General features: G+C 39.3%; 1 protein-coding gene across 2 annotated transcripts in view; it reads right to left on the minus strand.

Annotated features, from left to right (window-relative positions):
- The window catches only part of NSD1 (nuclear receptor binding SET domain protein 1), a 111,901-nt gene that overhangs the window by 53,362 nt on the left and 33,628 nt on the right, over nt 1–24,911 (minus strand). For both annotated transcript variants that reach the window (XM_089527191.1, XM_089527198.1), the window contains exons 3-6: nt 17,664–17,799; nt 17,094–17,266; nt 10,127–11,759; nt 3,993–4,114 (exon numbers count right to left, since the gene is read on the minus strand). In XM_089527191.1, coding sequence (XP_089383317.1) covers nt 3,993–4,114; nt 10,127–11,759; nt 17,094–17,266; nt 17,664–17,799 — 2,064 coding nt within the window. The remainder of the gene's footprint in view (nt 1–3,992; nt 4,115–10,126; nt 11,760–17,093; nt 17,267–17,663; nt 17,800–24,911) is intronic.

Consider the following 24,911-nt stretch of genomic DNA (forward strand, 5'->3'; position numbering starts at 1 on the left):
GATCTATTCATGTGGAGCAAACAAACTCTGACCCAGAATTCAAAATTCTGCCAGGGAACTTGGTATTTTATAACAGTTGGCCCTTCTCATACACAGAATTTTTTATACATGGATTCAAGCATCCACAGTTTGAAAATATTTTAAAAAAAGTATAAATTTGAAATATCAAAACTTGATTTTCCATTTTTTATAAGGGACACCATTTTGCTATACCATTATATTTAATGGGACTTGAGCATACACGGATTTTGTTATCCACGGGGGATCTTGGAACCAAACCCCAGCGTATAACAAGGGTCCACTGTACTTACCGTATATATTTGTTTATAAGTCGACCTCATGTATAAGTCAAAGGCAGGTTATGTGGGCAAAATCATACATTTTGATATGATTCGTGGATAAGTCGAGGGTCAAACTCGGGAATATAATAAAGGATCTAAACGGAGGGGGGAAAACACCACTTTGCTCCCTCCTTCTCCCTCTCTGGACCTCTTCCAAGGGTCACAGTCTGGGCATGCAAAATATGGACACAGACCTCCAATTTCCTTCCCTTTCCCACAACTTTCCCCAAGGATGATGGCTTGCAAAAAACAGGGACACAGACCTCCAATTTCCCTCTTTTCCCCAAGGCTGACGGCTTGCAAAAAGGAGGACACAGGCCCAGGGTCAGCTCATCCATATAGCCAAACTAGGCAGCTGCCTAGGGCGGCAAAATTTAGAGGCGGCCCGGCAGCTTTTTTGTATTTTTTGTGTGTAATTAAACAATATTAAAGTGAAAACTCATTACAGCAAGTGACGTAAAAGCAAGTTACCATATGACCATTTCTTTGTACAATGGACAAAACATAAATGTGAGCCCCCCTGTGTCCGTGGTACGGTCACATATACATCATCCGCCTTCCGCATGTGCCTTGAATGTAATCTCAAGGTCAACAACCCCCTCGAAGAGACAACAGCTGAAAAGCTGAATGAATTTAAAACAGCACTAAAGACATCTCTCTTCTAGCAGGCTTACCCAGTTAATTTTAAATCATGACTTTTTAATTTGTATATGTGTTCTTATCAAAATATTTTAATGGTTTGATAGTACTGTATTTTAACTGTGGGTTTATGTGTTTTTAATTCTGTTTTGTATTTTAACGTGCTGTACCCCACCTCGAGCCTTGAGGAGAGGCAGCAATAAAATTTATTACTGCTATTACTACTTCTTTTCATCTATTTATTTTATGAGGTGTTTGGCTTCTCTTAACCATAGTCTCTAGCATGCCCTCTTTCTTAAAAAGCTGAGCCTTTTTTTGAACTGATGTAGTGCAAAAATCTGGAGCCATGGTGGCGCAGTAGTTTAATGCTGGTATTGCAGACAAAAAGTTGTGAGTTTAATCCTGCAGGGCTCTAGGTTGACTTAGCCTTTCATCCTTTTGTAGGTTGTTAAAATGAGTACCCAGCTTGTTGGGGGCAATTGGCTAATACCATGTAAACCACTTAGAGGGTCCTTAGCACTATAAAGTGGTATAGAATTATAAGTGCTATTGCTATCTGCAGTAGAAGGGAAAATCAGCAACCTTACTCGGCATTATAATGAGAAACTGTTGTTTTTTGTGACATTCTTTTTTTAATGTTTTATTCATAAAAATTACAAACGCATAAATATCGACAAACCAAAATGACAGTTCTAAGAATAACCCCATAATCTAGAATCTTGTGCAGTTACTCTCCCCTGGTATCAGTATGGTCTGATGACTAAAGGATGGTAGATTTCACATCATGAACTGCTCTTATGTTACACACACATACATTCACTTGCATATCACAATATCCAAAGATGGCCAAGTTATATTGTAATTCGGTGCACAGAAAATCCCCAAACATCTTGACACCTAAATCCAGCTGTCTGGCAGCTATCTCACCACACCTAACAACAGGGCCAGTTTGGGCTCCACCAGATGCTACAAAGGCTATTATAAACAGGATGTCAAAGTATTCCTCTCACTACTTCTACACATCAGCTAATATTCATACTAAATGATACCTCTGAACAGGGAAATTCCATTTAGCTATCATGGATAATAAGACTGACTCTCCTTAATGAATTTGGCTACATCTTTTTCAAAGGTGCCTAGTTGGGGAGAGAACTGTTTTTCCCCCCTTGAAGATGACTGTTCCTGTTTAGGTGAGTGAATCCCGACCTAGACACTCATAACACTACTCTGCCATTTTAATCTGACATTTTTCGTTAATACACAAATTAAAGGAATCTGATCTGTGGAAGCTCAACTTTCACTCTACAAGCAAAAATAATTGAAACCATGTGCGTCCAGCCCCACTGAAAAATCCCACACAAAAGGACACACACACATGCAGGACAGGGCATCTTCCTCTCCTCACTCTTAATTTCTTGAATAAAACAGTTGGTGGGGGGTGTAAATGGGTTGGGGATTGCTAAGTGTGAATTTTCACATGACAATGTAAGGTTCTTTTTGGAAGAGAGGTGAGCAATAAATTGCGCCTTTATGTTAAGTCACAGAAATTCTTGAATATATGTTTTCAAGAGTGGGACTTCAGGTATTTTGTGGATCCCAGGATTTACTTGCCCACACATAATCCTGAGGGGCAGGGAAATGTTGTTGGAGAGCTAAGAGAAAGAGTCACCCACACAGCTTTGCAGGCACCAAGTTTCATAGCTTACAGACTGAATATGCAACTACCACACACATATATCCAGAGCAAGCCCCCCTGAATACAGTGGAACTTACTTCTGTGTAACCATAGGATTGCACAGTAACGGGGTCATGTTTCCATCAGATTTCTTTCATCCTCATTCCATGTAGCAAACCATGGGGATATTTCCTAATGGGCTAAACCTTTGAGTTCAAAGCATAATTAACAAATTGCTTCTGCCCCTACCCCCTTTCTTCACTCCTTTGTGGTAGATGAGTCCTTGTCCTCTTCTTAAGACAGCCCAATACCCACAAGTCCCTGGCTTGTTACCCTGTAAGTGGTACTGAAATAAATATTCTCAGCAACAAGCTAAGACAGCAGGAAGATCTCTTTGTTGAAGCTATGAAGGACAGGAAAAGAGGAACACCTCAGTGGAAATGCTATTGGATCAGACCATTCTTTGAAAAAAGGTGGGCTGTGTGACCCAGTCAGGTGATCTGCAAACCACCAGAATCTAGAACATGCAGCTGTGCTTGTCAGAATTCCTGCTGCAGCACTGTTATCATGCAAGATAATAGGGTGTGTGAAAGCCAGAACAATAACTAGTAGCTGGCAAGAAAGGGCAAAGCACTCCTTACCTCTGAGAAAGAACATGGCCAATCAGATTAGGTTGTTAAGCATCAGCCAAGGAGAAAAAGGAACTTCTGAGAGCCATGCATTGAGCTCCAGAAAGTGACATCACAGCACTAGTGAAAAAGGGACCAGTTCCTTAAGAGTCTTGGCAGCAGTACACACCTGCTCCCTCACCCAAGGAGAATCCTGATCCATTTTTTTAATGTGAAAAAAAAATTAAAATTGGGAAAAATCCTACTTACCATATATACTCGACTATAGGTCAACCTCATGTATAAGTCAAGGGCAAGTTTGGGGGGCAAAATTATGGATTTTGATATTACCCAAGGATAAGTCGAGGGTAAAACTTAGGGGTATGCAACAAAAGATCAAAACAATGAGGCAAAGGAAAATTATGCCAAATAACCTACAAAATTTCAGCATATAATGTTTGTGGTCACACTAAAGGCTGGATGGATGAGGGCAGAGAGAGGATCAGTGCTTCCAGGACAGATTATATTTTTGTCTTTCACCAGCGGATGATTCCTTTTTTGATAAGAATTAGAGTACAGTACTTATATTGACCCATAGATAAGTTGACTCAAGTTTTTGAGGTCAGTTTTTTGACTAAAATTTCTAGACTTATACATGAGTAAATACAGTAGACCATGTTTTCCTAGTTTTTCTCAAGTCCAGTTCAACTGTGCAGTGGTGACACCCACCTTTCGAAATAGTTCCCGGCTCCTCCTTTTTTTCTTAGGTGCAAATATATGATCATATTCTTCTGCATATTCCAGAAGCCGCTTACTAGGCTTTCTAAGGCGTTTCTTCTCAGAATGTGCAACTAAGAAAAACAAGAAACAGCTTCATGGTTAGTTTTCACAGAACAGAAAAAGTTCTAGGATAAAATCCTTTGTTATGTCTGCTATGATATAGCTCAACAATGGATTTATTAATAACATTTTAGAATTTTCACCAGTTTTAAGGTTTTCTTATGCTACTTATGTAAGAGTAGCCCTTTACTGGGATGAGGTTCAAACAGTCTTCTGTAAACACTGAACATCGCATCCTGCATTCTTCAGCAGAAATCCATGCAACTATCTTAATTCATACAAGCACCACAGTTCCCACCTCACAAAGGAGATGAATTCATTTTCTCCTCATAGCCACTCAGTTCTAGAAAGCAAGGGAATTGTAAACCGTTGCTTACTAAGGGGGAAATAAACATCAATTTTGCGTATCAAATACTGTTAAACAACCAGTGATACATTTCCTCCAATTATAATCCTTTGGTTTTATTGAATCTGGCAGAGTTGTCCTATTTCCTAACAAATTTTTAAGGATGTAAAAATAATTAATGTGTTAAAATACAGGGTTGTCTTTGGCATTAAGTGGTATTATGTATGGCATTCTGCCATATCAGTGGAGAAATGGTCATGAAGAAAAAGGTTACAGGCTTTGTTTTCATGTCCCACACATGTGGCTTGTGTGCTTTCCAAATATGCACATACATATATTACAATGGTTTGGATTCAGAGTGTTTTTTCCATGTGTGTAAGAGACTGATATTCTGCTGGGAAGAATATGGAAGCAGCACATTTTAATCAATTTCCCTTTCAGCCCCCACAGCACCTCCCACATTGTTCCAGACAATCCCTCAACCCTTCAGGGAAGATTGTAGGGTGCATGAAGGACTTCAGATGGAAGTAGCAGTATTCCTTCTCTCCTCCTTCCAGCAGCATCTGCAACCAAGCTCTGGAAACAAGCCAATATACCAAACAAAGTATTGTAATTTAGTAAGGCAGTATATCAAATCTGATACATTTCTTCAAAGTATCACTGTAGTCTCTCCACCAAAACAAAACAAGACATGGAAAATCCAATACATACAAGAGATAATTTACTAAAATGAAGGCAGAACACCTAATCCATATACATTTCAGGCATGAAATGTCTCTTCAGGGAAGAATTAAAAACATTACTCTGTTTAAATAATCATATGAAACACTTGCTCCTACTACATGCCTTTTTGTCATCTGTGAACTGACATGTATGCATCCATTCTAAAACCAAAACTAAACATGTCCTCTATAGCTACTGGATGTCTACTCTTTTTTTATTAGAATGTTTTAGGCAAGTCAATTACAGATATGTAAGCAAGAAATAACAATGAATTCCGAGCTGGCAACTGAAAGTTCATGGGGCAACATCATGCCATTGTTCAGACTTGATTCCACCTCCCAGGCTTGTTTCCTAGGAAGGAAGGAAGAGACAAAGCTACAGAGTTTCTGATTCTTTTTGTACCCTAGCCTCTGCCATAAGAATAGATGAGAACAGGGCAGAATAAGAAAGAAATCCATTGTCACGCTTGAAGAAATTGGTCAGAAACCAAGATTGTTTCCACTCTAGCATTTTCCTTCCCCTAACCATCGCAACTCAAAAAGTTTTGGGCTTAGGAAACTGGCTATCCCTCACCTATCTCAGATTCCTGGGGTGACACAGAAAATGTCTGTCTTGGTTTTGACTATAGTACCAGTGTCAACATTACCTTGATATCTAACTATATCCTTCATTTCTGATATTTTTAATCTATGTCTCATGCACTTTGTTGGGCTAAGTTGGTAATTATCTTGAATTTTTAACATTCTTTCCTGACACTGGAGTTACTGTGACTGCTTGGTTTCTGTTTATAATAATATGAAAGGTAAGAGAAAGCAGGATTAATGTGGTTATTTTAATCATGGCAAAACTTTTGGACTCTACTTATTTGCATAAGCATAATATTTGGATTATAATAGCTTTTTCACATCTGAAGAACTATAGCTTGCATTGAGCAGCAAATGAGCAAGCAAATGGTAACACATGTGAATTCAATACATATGAATCCTAGTCCAGAAAAATCTATTTGGGTCCACTATAAATGTTGTATTTACATGAAAATATGCAATAGGAAATTATTTCTCTAATAAACCTGTGACCCTGAAGGGGCCTCCCCTTCTTCAGTCAGATTGGGGCCATGGCTATACAGCACCCCTTTGGCACGGAGCAATGGATGCAAGCTACAGAAAAGATATTCCACTTCAACATTAGGAGGAACATCCTGACAGTAAGGGCTGTTTGACAGTGGAACAAACTCCCTCGGAGTGTAATGGAGTCTCCTTCCTTGGAGGTCTTTAAACAGAGGCTGGATGGCCAACTGTCGGGGATGCTTTGATTTAGATTTCCTGCATGGCAGGGGGTTGGACTGGATGTCCCTTGCTGTCTCTTCCAACTCTATGATTCTACAGTGTCATGTAGACATGGCGCCGGAGGAGCGCTGTGATGCCACACACCATGTGGTGCAGGGCACGCATATTGGAGACACTATACCCCGACTTCGCCCCCAGCCAGCCTTTCAGGCTAGTGTCTACAGACTCTCAGTCAGGTATGAAGATATAGACATGGTGTACAGCACTACAACCTAAAGCAGTGATTCTCAAACTTTGCCCTTTAGGAGATTTTGGACTTCAGCTCCCAGAAACCTCAGCCACATTGGCCAATAGTCTGGGATTCTGGGAGCTAAATAAAGAACACATAAAGGATCAGTAACAGAAAGTGTGGTCACAGGCAACTGTTGAAAGAGAAGGTACTGACAACTCAAAACAACAGGCAAAAATACAGGAAAGGCCCTAAACGATGTACCCCCCCCAAAAAAAAATCACAGGAAGTAACTTTGAAAAAATACAGGAAGTATCTGGTTTAGATGCATTGGCCTAGTAGAAACATATGAAGCGACTTGATGCAATTAAGAGGCCTTTTCCTCACATTCAGTAGGTGAAGTGGCAACTAAGTGCCTGACTTTTCAACTCTAAATTGGAGGAGGGTACTAGCAAAAATTAACACAACAGGAAGAAGCACTATCTCCCTAACATGACAATTTTCCTTGGGAGTAGAAAGTTTTTTTCATGAGGGTGCAGTTTATCATGGGAGCCTCCAACCCCTACCTCAGTGTGAAATTCTGAGGAACCTATGGATAGGAACTTAACTGCAGGCATCCTAACATATGAGGCAGAGGCTTGGGTGCCTGCTGCTGAACTCCCATCCTGAAGCTCTTCAATACTTCACACTTCACAAATTGCCCAGGAAGGGAGACCTTCCATGCATGTGTGGTTGATTGCACTCGGCACTTTGGACTCTAATCAGAAAAACACAAAACTGTCTATTTTCCAAAGCAACCTTCCAGCCTCTTACACATTTCACAAGTGGCTGTCAATTTGTCTGTCAAAAACAGCAGAGATAGTTAGTGTTAGCCAAGCCTCTCCCTTCTACAAGGCAGTGAATTTTGCCACCCAAAATGCAGTCTGTGGAAAGCATAATTCAAATTTTATGGGAGTAACTTCCTGCATCCTAAATTGTCTTAATCATGTGTTCAATTTGATGTACCAGTTATTTCCCATTAGGAAAAAACCAATTGACTTTTTAACTACTACTGAACTCTATTTATTGTTCAGCTTGCAGTTTTGCACACAAACCTTAAATGATATTAAATTCTCAATAAGGAAAAACAAACTGTACAATTACAGATTTCAGGTGAAGGAAAATTGTAGAATTATGAGTTGGAAGAGACTACAAGGGCCAACCCCCTGCTAGTCAAGGAGACACAATCAAGGCACTCCTAACAGATGATGGCCACCCAGCCTCTGTTTAAAAAATTGCCAATGAAGGAGACTTTGCTATCCTTTGGGGCTTGTACAAAAAGCGTTTGAGAAGACTTGTCACCCATCCCATTCCCCATTATACTAGTTATTTACATAAAATACTTTTTCACATATAGGATCATTCAAAATTACATTCCATCACCTGCAGGATGAAGTACTACAGCACATCTCCACTGTCAACCACCTCCTTGTGATTGCAGTGCATAAACCAAGCTCTATGCTGTTGCCATTGAGTTTACTGGGATTTACATTAACTAGCTGTGTTTTGAGCACTACAGCATTAAGCACTCAAAAATTCCCTTTTCGTAAGTCTCCTATAATGCTGAATAGCAAACATTACAGACCTTCATGCTAGACTTGGCCCCATCATGGTTAAATGTACAAACAAAGTTTCTGCAGTAGGTTAAGAGACACCAAGCATATGAATTTTCAAACCAACACTAGTTTTAATGGACTTCTTGTTTTGTCATTAAAGAATAGAAAAGTAAGGCTAAATTAAGCTTGGGACAAAAGCTAGGGCACAAACCATAATTTCAATTAGACAAACTAAGATTTTTCTTCTCTACAATGTGAGGCTGAGATTTTTCTCTCCCTAAATTTCTGTCTTGAGATGCTCTTGTTAAAATTGACCTGCTATTTGTATCTTGACAACAACTAAAGCTTCTAAGGCCTAGTTCTCACCACCAATAGATGAGACAATGAAAGTATATATGAAATGTATTACTTCACATTGCAGCTGCAAACTCACACCACCTTAAGTCAGTGGTTCCCAACCTTGCTAATGCCGCAACCCTTTAATACAGTTCCTCATGTTGTTGCGACCCCCAACCATACAATTATTTTCATTGCTACATGCAAACATGTGTTTTCCGATGGTTTTAGGCGACCACTGTGAAAGGGTCGTTCGACCCCCAAAGGGGTCCCGACCCACAGGTTGGGAACCACTGCCTTAAGTGAATGTTCCTTCATAACAGTACATAATGTTAATACCCTGCACATCAGAATCTAGATGTCACGAAGCAGAGTTCTAATTCAGCGTTCTTCTCCATGTGTCAGTTTCCTTTTGGTTTTTAATGTTGAGTCCCAAACTGCAATCTGACAAGGTATCACAACCCAGGGAACTTTTACTTTATATAAAGGTAAAGATAAAGATAAAGGTAAAGGTTTCCCCTTTGACAAGGTTGTCAGGTCATGTCCAACTGTAGGGGAAGTGCTCATCTCCATTAGTAAGCCGAAGAGTCAGCATTGTGAAAGATGACTCTATGATCATGTGCCCAGCATGACTGCACAGAATGCTGTTACCTTCCCACCAAAGTGTTAACTTTTTAACTCCTTGAGCTTTTACATGCTTTCGAACTGCTAGATTGAAAGAAGCTGGGATTAGTGACAGTAGCTCACTCCATCATGTGGCACTTGGGCCTCAAACTGCCAACCTGTTGATCTTGAAATCAATTTAAACTGTTTAACTCCAACTCAATACAGACCCTACCTTTGTACCATGTATCACACACAGTGAAAAGCCCAATAAAATGTATTAGTGATGCCTACAATTCTTGCCTTGTAAGATTTCTTTAAGCATATCTGAAAGAACATGGACTCAACACTTTGTTTTAATCAGTAGAGGAAAGGGGTGTGTAGCTGTTCTGCTTCTCTATTTCTACTCTATTTCTACAGTACCAGCTTTAGTACTGATTTGGATAAAATGCTGCCATATCTTTTGGGGTGCTATGTTCAGTCCTGAAGCCAACTCTAGACACCCTCCATTTTCAAAGGAGGTGCAACTCTCTCAATTTTAATTAGATTGTGACTTCACTCTTAAATGAACTAAACTGCCACTGAATACATTTTCATAGTCTCTACCAGGTGAGTGTCCCATCAGCTCCCAAGAAATTTTCCTTACAATATCTTATTTTGCATTGTCTAGCAGGCTAGCAACTGAGACTTGGACAGCTCTATGCTCTGCTGTACTTGAATAACTGGTTTAGTTTTTCACCCTTTAATGCTGCATTAGCTACTAGAGTGCATAGCTGCTTCAGATTTGGACAGCTGGACTCTACAGTACAATTTGTAACAGAAATAGCAGTATTTGTGAGTTCCTTTTTTATTAGCATCAAGTTTAATCAATTTGGTTGTGATACTTTGTGAAAAAGAGAACTGACCTTCTTTGGGTTTCAGACACTCTGGTTCTTGAACTTTATCTTGTTTTTTTTCTAATTTAGGAGCAGTTCCTGTTGTAGGCAAAGATGTCAAATCACTTGGAGTGTTATTTCCAGAATGACCACCGCTGTTAGAACTCCTGTAAGAGACTATGTTCTGAGTAGTCATGATCTGCTTCTCTTTTGTCTTACTATCATGCATATCTTTCAACATCATTAATAAGGTGCTGAACTTATAATCAGGCTCCATAGGCAAATGATTCTGCCCAGGGACAGATGAAAAGAGTAAGGGCACTGTGGTCTTAGGTGGCTCACTATCTTTAGCTTCATCATTCATGGACCTATATGACAGCTCCTTCAGTTCTGAAAGCACATGTTTCACAACTGCTGTCTCTATTTCAGCAGAATCATGGGAATTTTCATGTGCGCTGTTCAATGGCTTGGGGCCTTCTAGCTTCCCACTTTTGGTAGATACCTCTAAGTGAGACCCAGGACAACCTTTGGTAGCATTAAAGTAGCTTTCAGAGCTACATTCATCTTCCTTAAGAAATGATTCTGCCCTGGCAGTAGTCCCTTTATGTTTGCATTTGATATTTCTGAACTGAAGCTGTTTTGTATCTGCTTGACTTGTGGACCCCTTACTTTGGAGTGTAGTATGCTTATCTGCAAGGGTAAGAGTGTTGTTCCGGTAAGCCGAGGCCAGCTCCTCTGCAAAGGATGGCTCATGAAATCCCACTCTTCCTGCTTCCACATACACATTCCTATCCAGAGACCCTTGGAACAGTTTGCGACTTCTATTGCCGGTTTTTGAGACACATGCAGAACGTTTAATATTTCTTTGCCCTGAAGACAGTTCCTTTCTTCTTTTATTTGTAGAAGCACCATTTTTCAGGACACTATATGTAGATGCTGCTGCTATGCTTTGGTCAAGGGAGACTAGACTGTAGGTACCATCATCTGATGAATCAGAATCTGTCTGTTTTCTCTCAACTCCAGCATCTGTTGCAGAATAATGCAGCTGTAGCTTTGAACTGCACATTATGCCTGCTTGGTTCTTCTTTTTCTTCACACTTGCTTTGGATTTCTCCTGCCGACTGTCTTTATGAGAGAGCCCATGCTCTGGTTTCTTAGATTTATTTTCAAATTGTCTTTCTCCAAAAGAAGAGAGCAAATAATTTTCCACAGTGCCTTTGGATCCCATCAGGCTCTTTGCTATTCTGCAAAGTTCATGAGATGCCTGCTTATCTGGTAGATCTGTAACAATCATGTCTTTAGCTTTGCTCACTGGCACTTTCCCACCATTTTCTCTCTTGGATGTCTCCAGCTTGTTGTTACTTTTTCTTACTCTGTTCCTCTTCCTGGTGTCAGAACTCTTCTTTATTCGTGATTTAGTGAACATTTTCCCCTCATCATGGGTGAAATGTTTGGAATCCAATGCAAATGATTTCAAACATCCATTTAGTTGTTTGTTCTGTTCATTTAACAAGACTTTTTCATGAGATCCCATTAAACGCACTTCCTTCTCACTGTTCATTTTGCTAGAAGTCTGGATACATTTTTGAGTACCATTCTGCTTTAGATATTCATTTGTAAGACCAACACTAATCTCCCATTTAGCCATGAATCTCTTAGGAACCTTAAGGTAAAAGAAAGGACAAAAAGAAATTACAAATAAAATATGTGTAATATGCAAATGAATCCTATCACAAAGGTAGATTAGTGTACATTCCTTAGCAAACTGTAAAATCTCAGTAATTAAAGAACGCAGCTGCAAGTTGGCTGCATGGCCACCCAAAGAGTACAACAAATTCCAACAATGGATGAAAGGACAGGTTGCTTGCATTTATCTGTACACTCATCCCTCCACATTTGTGGCTTTGACTCTTTCACATTTAATTATTTATGGATTTTATTAATATGTTCTCTCTAGGAATATCAAGGTCCTCCAGGGCAACTCTAGGGTCAACTTTAACAGAAAGTCTCACTGAAGGATCTAGAGATTCCGAGAGAGAACATGCCATTAGCTCCTCTGGTGCATTTCTGGCAATGTCTGGCAGATGTTGACCACATAGTTGCACTGGAGGACCTAGAGATTCCTAAAGAGGTGTTCTCTCAGATAAAAACATTGTGTTTTTGCTATTTGTGGTTTTTCTACATTCACGGGGGTCCTGTGCCCCAAAACCCAGCGAATGAGGAGGGACGAGTGTATCTCTGCATCTACAGACTTGGGTTAGCATCTATATAGCTCCTTTTCAAAACATTCTAAAACTGAATTTCTGGTTAGGAAAATCCACCCCAACTATAATTGCATGGGATTACTGTGTGGTTTCCGTCTTTTCAATCAGGTCCCAGGGAAGGTACTTAGTCAACCTGGGCCTCTACAGTGGGAGAGGAGACTGGTTGTGTGGATGCACAAATGATCACTCAAAGAAATATAGCTAAGGTTAAGCAGCCTGTCTTCCTTCATTCTATTGACTATGCACCACACACATGAAATAGCAAGGTAAAGGAACTTAATGGAGGTTTAATACTGTACCATGACAAAATCACAGAATTGGAAGGGACCACATGGGCCACCTAATCCAATCCTCTGCCATAAGCAACTAAAGTAATCCTGAGAGATGTCCATCCAATCTGTTTAAAGACCTCCAAAGATGCATAGTCCACCACGCTCTGAGGCAATCTGCCTTGGAGTTGCCTTCTTTCAAGGTCTTTAAACAGGGGTTGGATGGCTATCTCTCAGGAGTGCTTTAGTTGTGCGTTCCTCCATGAGAGAGTTGGACTAGATGACCCAACTGTATCATTCAAACGCAGTTTGGGAGTACTCCTGGACTCGTCTCTACAGCTGTCATCTCAGGTGGAGGCAATGGCTAGGAGTCCTTGGTACCAACTTTGGTTGATACGCCAACTGCGTCCCAACCTGGCCCAGAGGGACCTTGAAGCATAGTACACACACTGGTAATCTCTCGTCTTGATTTCTGTAACGCACTCTACATGGGGGTACCTTTGTATCAAGTTCAGAAGCTTCAACTGATCTAAAATGCTGCAGCTAGATTGGTCATAGGAACATCAAGATCTGACCATATTACTCATAGAATCATAGAATTGTAGAGCTGGAAGAGACCGCAGGGGCCATCCAGTCCAACCCCCTGCCATGCAGGAAATCCCCGACAGATGGCCATCCAGCCTCTGCTTAAAGACCTCCAAGGAGGGAGATTCCACTACACTCTGAGGGAGTGTGTTCCACTGTCAGACAGCCCTTACTGTCAGGAAGTTCTTCCTAATGTTGAGGTGGAATCTCTTTTGCTGTAGCTTGCATCCATTGTTCCGGGTCCTAGTCTCTGGAGCAACAGAAAACAAGCTTGCTCCCTCCTCAATATGACATCCCTTCAAATATTTAAACAAGGCTTATCATATCACCTCTTAACCTTCTCTTCTCCAGGCTAAACATCCCCAGCTCCCTAAGTTGGTCCTCGTAGGGCATGGCTTTCAGACCCTTCACCATTTTTAGTCGCTCTCCTTTGGACACGCTCCAGTTTCTCAATGTCCTTTTTGAATTGTGGTGCCCAGAACTGGACACAATATTCCAGGTGGGGCCTGACCAGAGCAGAATACAGTGGCACTATTACTTCTCTTGATCTAGACACTATACTTCTATTGATGCAGCCTAAAATTGCATTGGCCTTTTTAGCTGCTGTATCGCACTTTTGACTCATGTTCAACTTGTGGTCTACTTGGACTCCCAGATCCCTTTCACATGTAGTTTCATTCAGCCAGGTGTCACCCTTCCTATATCTGTGCATTTCATTTTTCCACCCGAAGTGCAGTACCTTACATTTCTCTATGTTGAATTTCATTTTGTTAGCTTTGGCCCAGTTTTCTAGTCTATTCAGGTCATCTTGAATTTTGATCCTGTCCTCTGGGGTATTAGCTACTCCCCCTAGTTTGGTGTCATCTGCAAATTTGATAAGTATGCCCCTAATTCTGTCGTCCCAAGTCATTGATAAAGATGTTGAATAGCACTGGGCCCAGGACAGAGCCCTGGGGGACCCCACTGGTCACTTCTCTCCAGGATGAAAAGGAGCCATTGTTGAGCACCCTTTGGGTTCGGCCAGTCAACCAATTACAAATCCATGTAACAGTTGCCTTGTCTAGCCCACATTTTACAAGCTTCTCATGGGGAACTTTGTCAAAGGCCTTACTGAAATCAAGATATACTACATCCACAGCATTCCCTTCATCTAACAAGCTGGTAATTTTATCAAAAAAAGAGATCAGGTTTGTCTGGCAAGACTTCTTTCTCTGAAACCCGTGTTGACTTTTTGTGATTATGGCATTGTTTTCTAGATGTTCACAGACTCTCTGTTTAATGATCTGCTCTAGTATAGATGTCAGAATAACTGGATGATAATTGTTGGGGTCCTCTTTTTTTCCCCTTTTTGAAGATGGGGACAACGTTTGCCCTCCTCCAGTCTGCTAGGACTTCTCCTGTTCTCCAGGAGTTCTCAAAGATTATTGCCAATAGCTCAGATATTACATTTGACAGCTCTTTGAATACCCTTGGATGTAGCTCATCTGGTCCTGGAGACTTAAATTCATTTAGATTAACAAGGTATTCCTCTACTATTTCTTTACTTATTCTGTGCTGAAATTCCCCTATTCTGTCCTCTGCTCCATTATCCTCATTGTTTCTTCATTGGCTGCCAATCAGCTTCTGGGCACAATACAAAGTGTTGGTTATTGCCTTTAAAGCCCTACATGGCTTGGGCCCAAGTTACCTAAGGGAACATCTCTCCCTACACAATCCACCCTGCACTGTTAGCACATCAGGGAAGAAACTATTGGAACATATGAAAACTAGACTAACTACAGCTTCCCATAAAGTGTTTACAGCTGCGGCCCCTAGTTATGGAACAACTTATTGGAAGAGATCTGTCTCATTACCTCCTTAGAAGCCTTTAAAAAGGCAGTTAAGACGGATCTCTTCTGGAGGGCCTATCCACCTGACCTTTTCTAGCTGATTTTATGGAACATTCCCACTCTAACTTGATAGCACAGAAAATTGATGACGATTTGACCTTTTTAGTGATTGGTAGTAATATTGCTGTTGTTTTACAGACTGTATTTTTAGATAATATTGTATTTTGTATTGTATTGTGGTTTTTATTCTTTGCTGTAATCCCGCCTCGATCCGCAGGGAGAGGAGGGAAATACAAATAAAATTTATTATTATTATTATTATTATTATTATTATTATTATTATTATGTCCAACTATAAAATGGACTACATTATTCTTCCAACTGTATGATTTTTCAGTTCTATGACAGAAATACTGAAGTCCAACTGAATGCTCTTTCCCTGAAGACACTGAGACTCAAGCATGCTAGTGAGATTATAATCTGCAGGAGTTCAGCTCTAGAATGTCTGTGATGCAGAAAAAACATAACAAAAAAACAGAGCAGAATCTTTATGATGATAGTCTTTAGGGTTAGGCTAGACTCAAAAGAAATTGGATATTTTATAAAAGCAATTTGCAGCTGAGATATTAAAATGGAAATAGGAATTTAAAATAACCTTGGATGCTGGCATCTACAAAAATTAAAGCAATCTTCCATCCCTGCCCCCTCACCCTTCAGGTGAACAAATTTTCTTCCATAAATAACATGTTGTTTGCTTGTTAAAATATAATGACCAGCTGTTATTTCAGTTGATTCTCCAATCACAGGTAGATATGTGGACAAGCCAAGAAATAAGAAATTCTTTTACTAACAAGCGCAATGTCCCAAATCCAATTAATTATTCTTAGGACTTTAATAATAATAATAATAATAATAATAATAATAATAATAATAATAATAATCCACCTCTCCCTGGAGGATTGGGGTGGGTTACAATCAAAAAGAAAACATGGTAAAATAATAACACAATCCCTAACCCACAATTTAAAATACAACAGCATAAAAATCAGTTATTAAAATCGCATTTAAAATTATATTAAAATTTAATCCCCATTACAATGAGGCAATTTAAGGGAGAGTCAAGGAGGCACAGTTGTGGGACAGTGGAGAGGGCCCATGAATCAGTCTGGGAATGCCCAACCGGAAGAGATCTGTCTTGATAGCTTTTCAAAGTTTAGGAGCGGCTGATGAAAAGGTCCTCTGGGGAACAATAGCAAGTCTGGTCTTCTTGGTCTGTAGTAAATTTGTCCCAGAGGATCTGAGTGTGCGGGATGGATTGTATGGAAGGAGACATTCCTTTAAGTAAGCTTGACCTAAGCCATGTAGGGCTTTAAAGGTGATTACCAACACCTTGTACTGTGCCTGGAAACTAATAGGCAGCCAATATAAAGATTTCAGAACTGGAGTTATATGGTCTCCTTTTGATTTTCTGGTGACCAACCTGGCTGCCATATTTTGGATTAATTGAAGCTTCCGAGTCAGTTACAAGGGTAGCCCCATGTAGAGCACATTGCAGAAGTCCAGTCGAGATGTTACCACAGCGTGTACTACTGTTTCTAGGTCACCTGATGCCAAGTAGAGTCGTAGTTGGCATATCAGTTGAAGCTGATAACAAGCGCTCCTCGCCATCGCATCTATCTGACCTGTCAACTGAAGGACGAGTCCAGGAGCACTCCAAAACTACTAACACAGTCCTTTAGGGGAAGTGTGACCCCGTCTAGGAACGGTTTCGGGGTTCCTATAGCAAGTACCTCCGTCTTATCTGGATTCAACTTTAAGTCAGTTTTCCCTCATCCAGACCATTACCGCCTTAAGACATTCATTGAGAGGAGAGATTTAAAATGGCATGAGCACAATCTAAGCAAAACTACATGTTTTGGTATCTTGCTGATTTCAGCAGGAGAATTATGCATGTGTTTAAAGTTCTTTTGAGTTGATTCTGTCTTATTCTTCTATTTTTGACTTGGACAGGATAACCTAGGAACAAAATATTTAAGAACAAGAACTGTACCTTGTGCCTGTGGTCCTCCTCTTTTTGCTTCTTTTTTCGTCGAAGGAAAGGCAGTTCTTCAAACTGATGTCTTCCTTCAAAGACTACAATAGCTTTTCCTACAACCCAGGCCCTTTCAGATGGGTCCCCCAAGGCTTCCACATAGTACTGCCGATATGGTCTGCGACTGGAAACTATTAAAACAAGATTAACATGATTAGCATTTAGATATCAAAGTATAGGAACAGAAGTACCGTACATTCAACTTGCACTCAAAAGATAAATGTACTTTGAATTGAATATTAACAAGTAGCACACACTTACAAAACTGATAATTTAAAAAACAATCCTAAGCACACTACCAAAAAAAGAAAAGAAAAATGAACAATCTCCAGTCATTTCAATAGGATGTAATTCACGTCTTTAGGACTGAGTTATTCCTATTATGACTCTTGCTATTCCTATTATGACTTTTCCCTTGTAAATGACTATTCAGGTTAACACATCCTTAACACAGATCATTTGCAAAAGACAACTATCATCAACACAGAACACTAATTTTCTTATCACAAAATGCAATTCATATATTACCTTTCATTTTTGAATGAGTATCTAGGATGGGATCATGACAAATTTTACAGGGCCACCATGGACGTCGGTTGAACTTCGCCCATACAAGATCTCCAGCTTCATACTTTACTGGAGTAGGTTTCTTCTTGATTTGACCCTTTGAAATAAAAGAAGAAACTAAATTGAGACACATGAACCTCTAATGGACATAGCAAGAGCTACTCAGACTGCAAGACACAACTGGCTTAGCTCAAAGACTGAAAGGTGGGAATAATTAGAATGATTACGTAAGTTAATGGACATTGTGGAATTGGATAAATTAACTAATTATATATGGTGAAATTCAGAAGAAACCTTTTTACAAAGATGGAAACCTTTTACAGTCCACATACAAAAATAAGGGGGGCATTACTATTATGGGATTTGATGTCTAGGGAGTAAATTAAAATTTATCAAACTTTACAAAGAAAAGCTGATACACAATAGACAATTAGTGAAGAGTAAATAATGATAGGACAATGAAGGGAGGAGGAACTAGAATATAGATTAAGTGGCGATTAGAGAAAAGAGGGATGTCTTTTTTTTAAAGTGGGGGTAGGGGTAGGAGATGTAGTATATGTCATTAAGATTCACCTTTTCTCTGTTTTTGTTTTTAATGTCAAGTCTATGTATGTATGTGTTTACTTTGAAAAATATTAAAATAAAGAAATAAATATTAAAGGTGGGAATGAGAACTGAAGAATTCACTTGTATTTTTTGTTTGTTTGTTCTGATGTTTTAAAGTCAATTTGTACTTCCTTTGGAAACTCAGAAAGACATCAATATTAAGATTTTCACTCATTTTAAAAAATAAACCAAGGCAGATAAACTACTTATTCTTCTAACCTGTTAGTAAACTTACTATCTTTCTATGTGAAGACCTAGATCTTCTTTACCAAATCAAAAAATAGCCATGTGCAAAGTATCCCTACTATACCCCACTGAAATAAACTGAACACTACAACCACTTCCATAAAAGAAGAACAGTTTTGTAGTTCATCATACAAAGTATATACTTACTGAAATTCCCTATTTAAGGATGCAGGGTCCCAATATTTTTGGTAACTGAACACTTCTGAACACTCAGGCTGAAATACTATGCACTTTTGCCTGAGAATACATCTTATTTTCCATGTAAACATGTTTACGAGTGCCCTGCATGTATCCATATTTCACTCCAGCAAGGTAGAGACATAAGGTGTACCACATACTTTTTTGCAAGGTGTTCACAAATTATGGCTGTGCTCAGCAGCAAAACATTATTTCTATCAGCCAGCTATGAAATTTAGTCCTATCAAGATAGCGCTACATTATTATATTAATTTTTTTTAAAGGCGACCTCTACCTTGAGTCGGCTTGTGTTTGTCCACTTACCGAATGATTAATCTTTTTGAGTTATCATTTATTTCTCTATATTCTATTTACAATTTGTTCTCATTAATTTTATACCATATATCTTCCCTTTCACTTCTCTACTATTAACATATCCATAACTCCTCTTTAAGGTCAAAAGATTTTTCACAATAACTTATTACCGGATTCCATTCTTGTTTCCAATCCTCCTCTGGTCTGTTATTTAATAATCTCGTAAGCCTGTCCATTTCTTTCATTTCTTGTATTTTGAATCTCCAATTTTCTATACTCAGGGTTTTATTACTCTTCCAATTTTGTGCGATAATTAGTCTCGCTGCTGTTATCAAATATAGGAGCACTCTCCAGTACTTCTTTTCTGTTACTTTATCAATATCGGTCAACATATTCAACAAATATAATTCCAGTGAGAAATCAATCTTACAACTAAAAATCGTTTGTATTTCTAAATGGATTTGGTGCCAAAATTCACTAATCTTTTTACATGCCCACCACATATGAAATAATGACCCCTCTTCTTCTTCTTTTTTTTTTTTTTTTTTTTTTTGCATCTCCAACATTTTAATTCGCTTAATTTATAAATTCTTTTGATCTTTACCGGAGTAAGGTACCACCTGTTTGTAATTTTGAAGTAATTTTCTTTTAAGGCTTGCGAGGCGGTAAACCTATTCGTTTTTATCCAGGATTTTTGCCACGCTTCATATGCAATTGGGCGTCCAAAATCTTGCGCCCAGCGCACCATGTTGCTTTTTATAACTTCTTCCTCCAAGACTCTTTTCAAAAGTACATTGTAAAATTTACTTATCTTCTTTTTCTCGTTTTTCCACCATATTACGTCTAATTCATTTATTACCGTGTCAATCCCGTATTCCTTGTCATCTTTCTTGTATTTTGCTTTTATTTGTGCGTATTCTAACCAATCTATTTTAACACCTTCTTCTGCCAATTCCTTCCACTCCTTTAATCTTATCTTCCCCTTACTCTCTATTTTAATCAAGTCATTATACGTCAGCCATTTTTCCTTTTGGTTCCATATATATCTACAAGCCTCTTGACTTGATATCCACATTGGCAATTTCCTATAAAACATTATCTTTACTTTCACCCACGTATCGAAAAGTGCTTTCCTAATGGGATGATCTAAGAAACCCTTTATTATTTTTTGATCCTTACAAAACAAATATAAATGCCAACCATGTTTTAAGTCGTTTCCTTCAAGATTCAAAAGATCTCTATTGTCTAGCTTTACCCAATCCTGAATCCAACATAATTTAGCAGCCCATATATATAATTTTATATCTGGTAATGCATTTCCCCCTCTATCCTTACTATCCTTTAATACGTTCCACTTCACTCTTGCTTTCCTTCCACTCCAAACAAACTTTTTTAATTCTTTGTCCCAGCTTTTTATTATTTCTTCTTTACAGATGATTGGCAAATTGTAAAATAAAAATAAAAGTTTGGGGAGCACTGCCATTTTAATAAGAGCAATTCTCCCTAGGATCGATAGATTCAGTTTGTTCCATTTAATAAGATCATGTCTTACTTCTTCCCATTTTTCTTTATAATTATTTTCATATAATTTCAGATTGTTATTCGCTAACCATATTCCTAAGTATTTTACCCTCTTGGCAGTTTTACAACCTGTTTTTCCCCCCAATCTTTCTTCTTCTTCTTCTTTTAATTTTTCAACACAGGCATTGGCCAAGGAAGTATCCTGGCTTTACACAACTTGACCCCCCCCCCTTTTATTTTAAAGTGAAATTAACTCTGTTACTTCTGAATGGTTGTTCTTTTCTTTCCAATTATGTTTTTCCTTCATACAATAATGTATGTTCAAGCATTGCATTTGAATATTATATTCAAATGTTTTAAAAACCATTTGTATTGCTGTTTTTGGTACAACTACATAATATGGACTATGTATAGAGTATGGGCACCAAGATACTTATACTTCTTTTCTGTCAAGGGAGATATTATTACAAAAATATAAGAATGACCAAGGAGTTTGGTGACACCTTAAAAACGACACTTCATTTGTAGCATGAGTGTTCATAGGCTACAGTGTATTCTTCAAATAGATATTTCCCCCCTCAATCTGGATCACTAAAACTCTGTGAGCAGAATTTTTGAACAACTACATTGAGATCTGTTTACTTTTATTATAATTCATGATAGAAACCAACATCTTCCCAAGTAATCTTCATTTAAGGTTCTTAGGTTATCATGGGCATTGCTCTACTCTTAAAACCTAATAACAAAATCCAAAATTTGGCAAGAGACAAGAAACCAATTTACAGAGGTGGCCAGAGTATGTTAACACTCCCATAATCCTCAAAGACTGTATTTTAAAAGCAGGTAAAGGTGGAGATGACAGGGGAAAATTACCTCTACTCAAGTTATGCAGTACTTCGTAACTTTCAATTGTTCCTACTTACACTTTGATTTTAGATACTAATCCAACACATTCTTCTTCAGGAATAAGATCTACTGTGTTTAATACTCAATAAATTAATATAGATTCAAGTTGCAGAATTTGTTGAGCATTTGTTTATTAAAGTTTGTCCTTCAACCAGCCAAAATGTGTCCTTTAGATATTAGTTAGAAAGAGCAATAATTAATGGTAGCCTGAAGTAGGAATTTCATGAGAGAAAAAAATATGACTTTTGAACTAAAGAAATCCAGGAAATATTGTTTTCTACATTCTCTCCTTCCTGACATTTCTCAGTGGTTGCAGGCCTACAGATGGTCGAGCTCCATATAGTCCCATGGGCTGGTTTTTCAAACTAGAATCCCTTCTTTGGCTAGTAAACTAACACAGCTTAGACCTGAACAGGCAGGAAAGCTTTGGCCCTACAGAATGTTCGGCCATCTTTTCAATTAATGGCTTACTCGTGTATGGGAAATGTGTAGCTCTCAAGATGCTGTTAAACTGCAACTTTCAGCAACCCTCATCACTGGCTATGTTGGGTGTTACGTTCCCAACAGTTGGAGGGTCAAAGTTTCCCCAGTTCTGCCATATGAAGTGACAGGCCTAAGATTCTTGTATCACAGGGTTGGACAACTATGGCCATCTAAGATGTTTCGGTCCAGAACTTCCATCAGCCTTAGTGGCACTGCCAAAGGCAAACTGCTATAGGAAGCTGTGGCATGACAATGATGGGAGAGTTAGAAAGCCCACTCATACTCTATAGCCCACAATAACTAAATTGGATCACATCCCTCTTGCATACCTGCAGCTGTGCACCTAGCTTCTTTCAGTTTTGTTAAGCTTTAAGCACACCAAGACATTTTGCCTTCGCTGAGATTTTAAGAAGAAAGATTCTTGTGTGATTCCACCACCATAACCTACTCTCATCCAGGGACATAGCTAGGATTTTAGGAAGGGGGAGTCCAGACTAAGTGCCACCATTATAATGGGGCTTGAGTGCCGTGGCGCAGCAGCACACACCATTCATTTTTCTAATGGAAGGGGGGGTCTGGACCCCAAGAACCCCCCCCCCCCTTGGCTACGTCCCTGTCTCATCCCCACATCCCACTGTATGTAATGAGACTTGAGCATTCACAGATTTTGGTATCGAGGGAGGGATGGTGGTCCTCGAAGTAAGCTCCAGTGGATACTGAGGACTCATTTGTATATTCTCACTTCACCTCTGGTTTTCCTTATCACGCAACTCCAAAAATGGGAGGGTTGCACAGATGTGTTCTCCTTCTCCCTCCAGAACAACTCTCAATTCCCCAAGATTAAAGTGCAAGAGGCTTCTGCCAGAAAATAAAAATTATCAGCTCTTGTAGGTATCAAGAGTGTTCTCCTCGCAATTCTAGACATGATTCTGCTACATAGAATTATGATCGCGAAACCTCTACATTTAAAAACTAAGTTCTCCTTTAAAAATGACATAGTTTGAAGACACTCCTTAAAAATAATAACCCTACAAATAAATCCAAGTCTTTTCAAATGAGAAAGAAAGAGCTGCAAACATATTTTTGTTGTTGTTAGCTGCCTTTGAGTTGACCTCAACTCATGGTGAACCTGTGAATGAGACATCTCCAAGCCTACTACTCTCCACCTCTCTGCTCAGGTCTTGTAGGCTGAGGCCTGTGGTCTCCCTGATTGAGTCTCTTTATCTGGCATGCAGTCTTCTCTTTCTACTGCCCTCTACCTTCCCCAGCATCACTGTCTTTTCTAATGAGTCTTGGCTTCTCATGATATGGCCAAAGTACTACAGCCTCAATTTAGTCATCTTGGTTTTCAGAGAGAATTCAGGCTTAATTTATTCTGGGACCCAATTGTTTGTCTTTTTGGCCATCCACAGTATCCTCAGTAGTCTTCTCCAGCACCACATCTTGAATGAATTAATTTTCTTCTTGTCTGCTTTCTTCACTGTCCTGCTCTCACATCCGTAAGTGGTAACAGGGAATACAGTGCACTCGCTCCATACACGGGCACACCATACGCAACTTCCTGTTTATGTGAAAGCTGTGTCACCATGAAATGAACGGCATGTGTGCTGCCACGAGCCCAAGCCCCATTACACTGAATGGGTCTCAAGCTTACGTGGGATTTGCCTTACGGGATTTGCCTTACAGGCAGGGGGAGCCAGAACGGATCCCCCGCATAAGGCAAGGCTCCACTGTCCAATGGCTTGGACAATTCTGACTTTAGTGTTCAGCTGTCTAACTTTACACTTTAGGATTTTAGCTTTTATTCCCATTCCTAACATTCTTTTGATTTCTTTTCTGCAGTCTATATTTTGATCAATGTTTAATCCACAGTATGAGAAATCTTTAATGAAAATAATAAAAATAATTGTTTTATTTTTATCTTGCTTTTTACCAAGCAATCAAAGCGATGTACAACAGACTATTTTGATTTTCTGGTTATCTAGGTTGAATTTATCCTCCATGGCAAATCCTCCATGGCAATTTATTTTGTTTTCTTTATGTTTAACCTTTGCACTTTCTTTACTTTCTTTAAGTTATTGTTCCAAGTCTATGATGCTTTCCACTAGTAGGATGGCGTCATCTGCATATCTTAGATTGTTGATGTTCCCTCTTACTATCTTAACTCTTCCTTCTTACATGTCTAAACCTGCTCTACATATGATATTTTCTGCACATAGATTGAAGAGACATTAGTGCGTTCCAGACGGGCCCTATTGGTCGCCGTCATTATGTGCGAGGGGCAGCACTTCCTGACACGCCGTGCCCCTCGCACATAATGAGGGTGTCAAAATGGTGGTGCCCTATACAGATGGGCACCGCCATTTTGATGTGACAGACACCTAGCGTCCGCACGTCTCGGTGCCCTTGTGATGCCGCAAGAGCACCACTGGCACCTTGCGACGTCACAACGGCGCAGTAAGAAGAACCCGCTTTTTGCGGGTACTTCTTGCTGTGCTGAGGAACCGCACGGTTTGTCCGCTGCAGTCCTTCACACAGCAAACACAGGTGCCGGCAGACCGCCCTTTTGGGCGATCTGTAAAGCACCATAGTGATAAAATGCAGCCTTGCCAATCTCTTTGCCAACTGGGAATCCAATACACACTCACTTTCTTTGCAGGATTTCAGATTTCAGTTCCAGTGGAATAAGTCAGCACAGTCCCACATCAAAAACTAAAAGCATTCCAGGAAATTTGTTGCATCTTATCTTGCTAGAAGGACAGTCATTATTTAGAGTACAAAAGCATTAATAATTGTGGAAGGAAAAATGATGATAAATCACATTCATAGCTATTAATATATTTTTAAAAAGTGTCTTTTTAAAAATCATTTTCTAATTTGGTTTTACTTGTCATTAGGTGTGTACAAGGGCCTAAATATCTTAAAGGCATCAGATCCCATCTGATTTTGGATGCT

Source organism: Sceloporus occidentalis, unplaced genomic scaffold (assembly GCF_023333645.1).
Source record: "Sceloporus occidentalis isolate IW3139 unplaced genomic scaffold, rSceOcc1.0.p SCAF_1, whole genome shotgun sequence".
In the NCBI taxonomy this organism is placed as follows: Eukaryota; Metazoa; Chordata; class Lepidosauria; order Squamata; family Phrynosomatidae; genus Sceloporus; species Sceloporus occidentalis.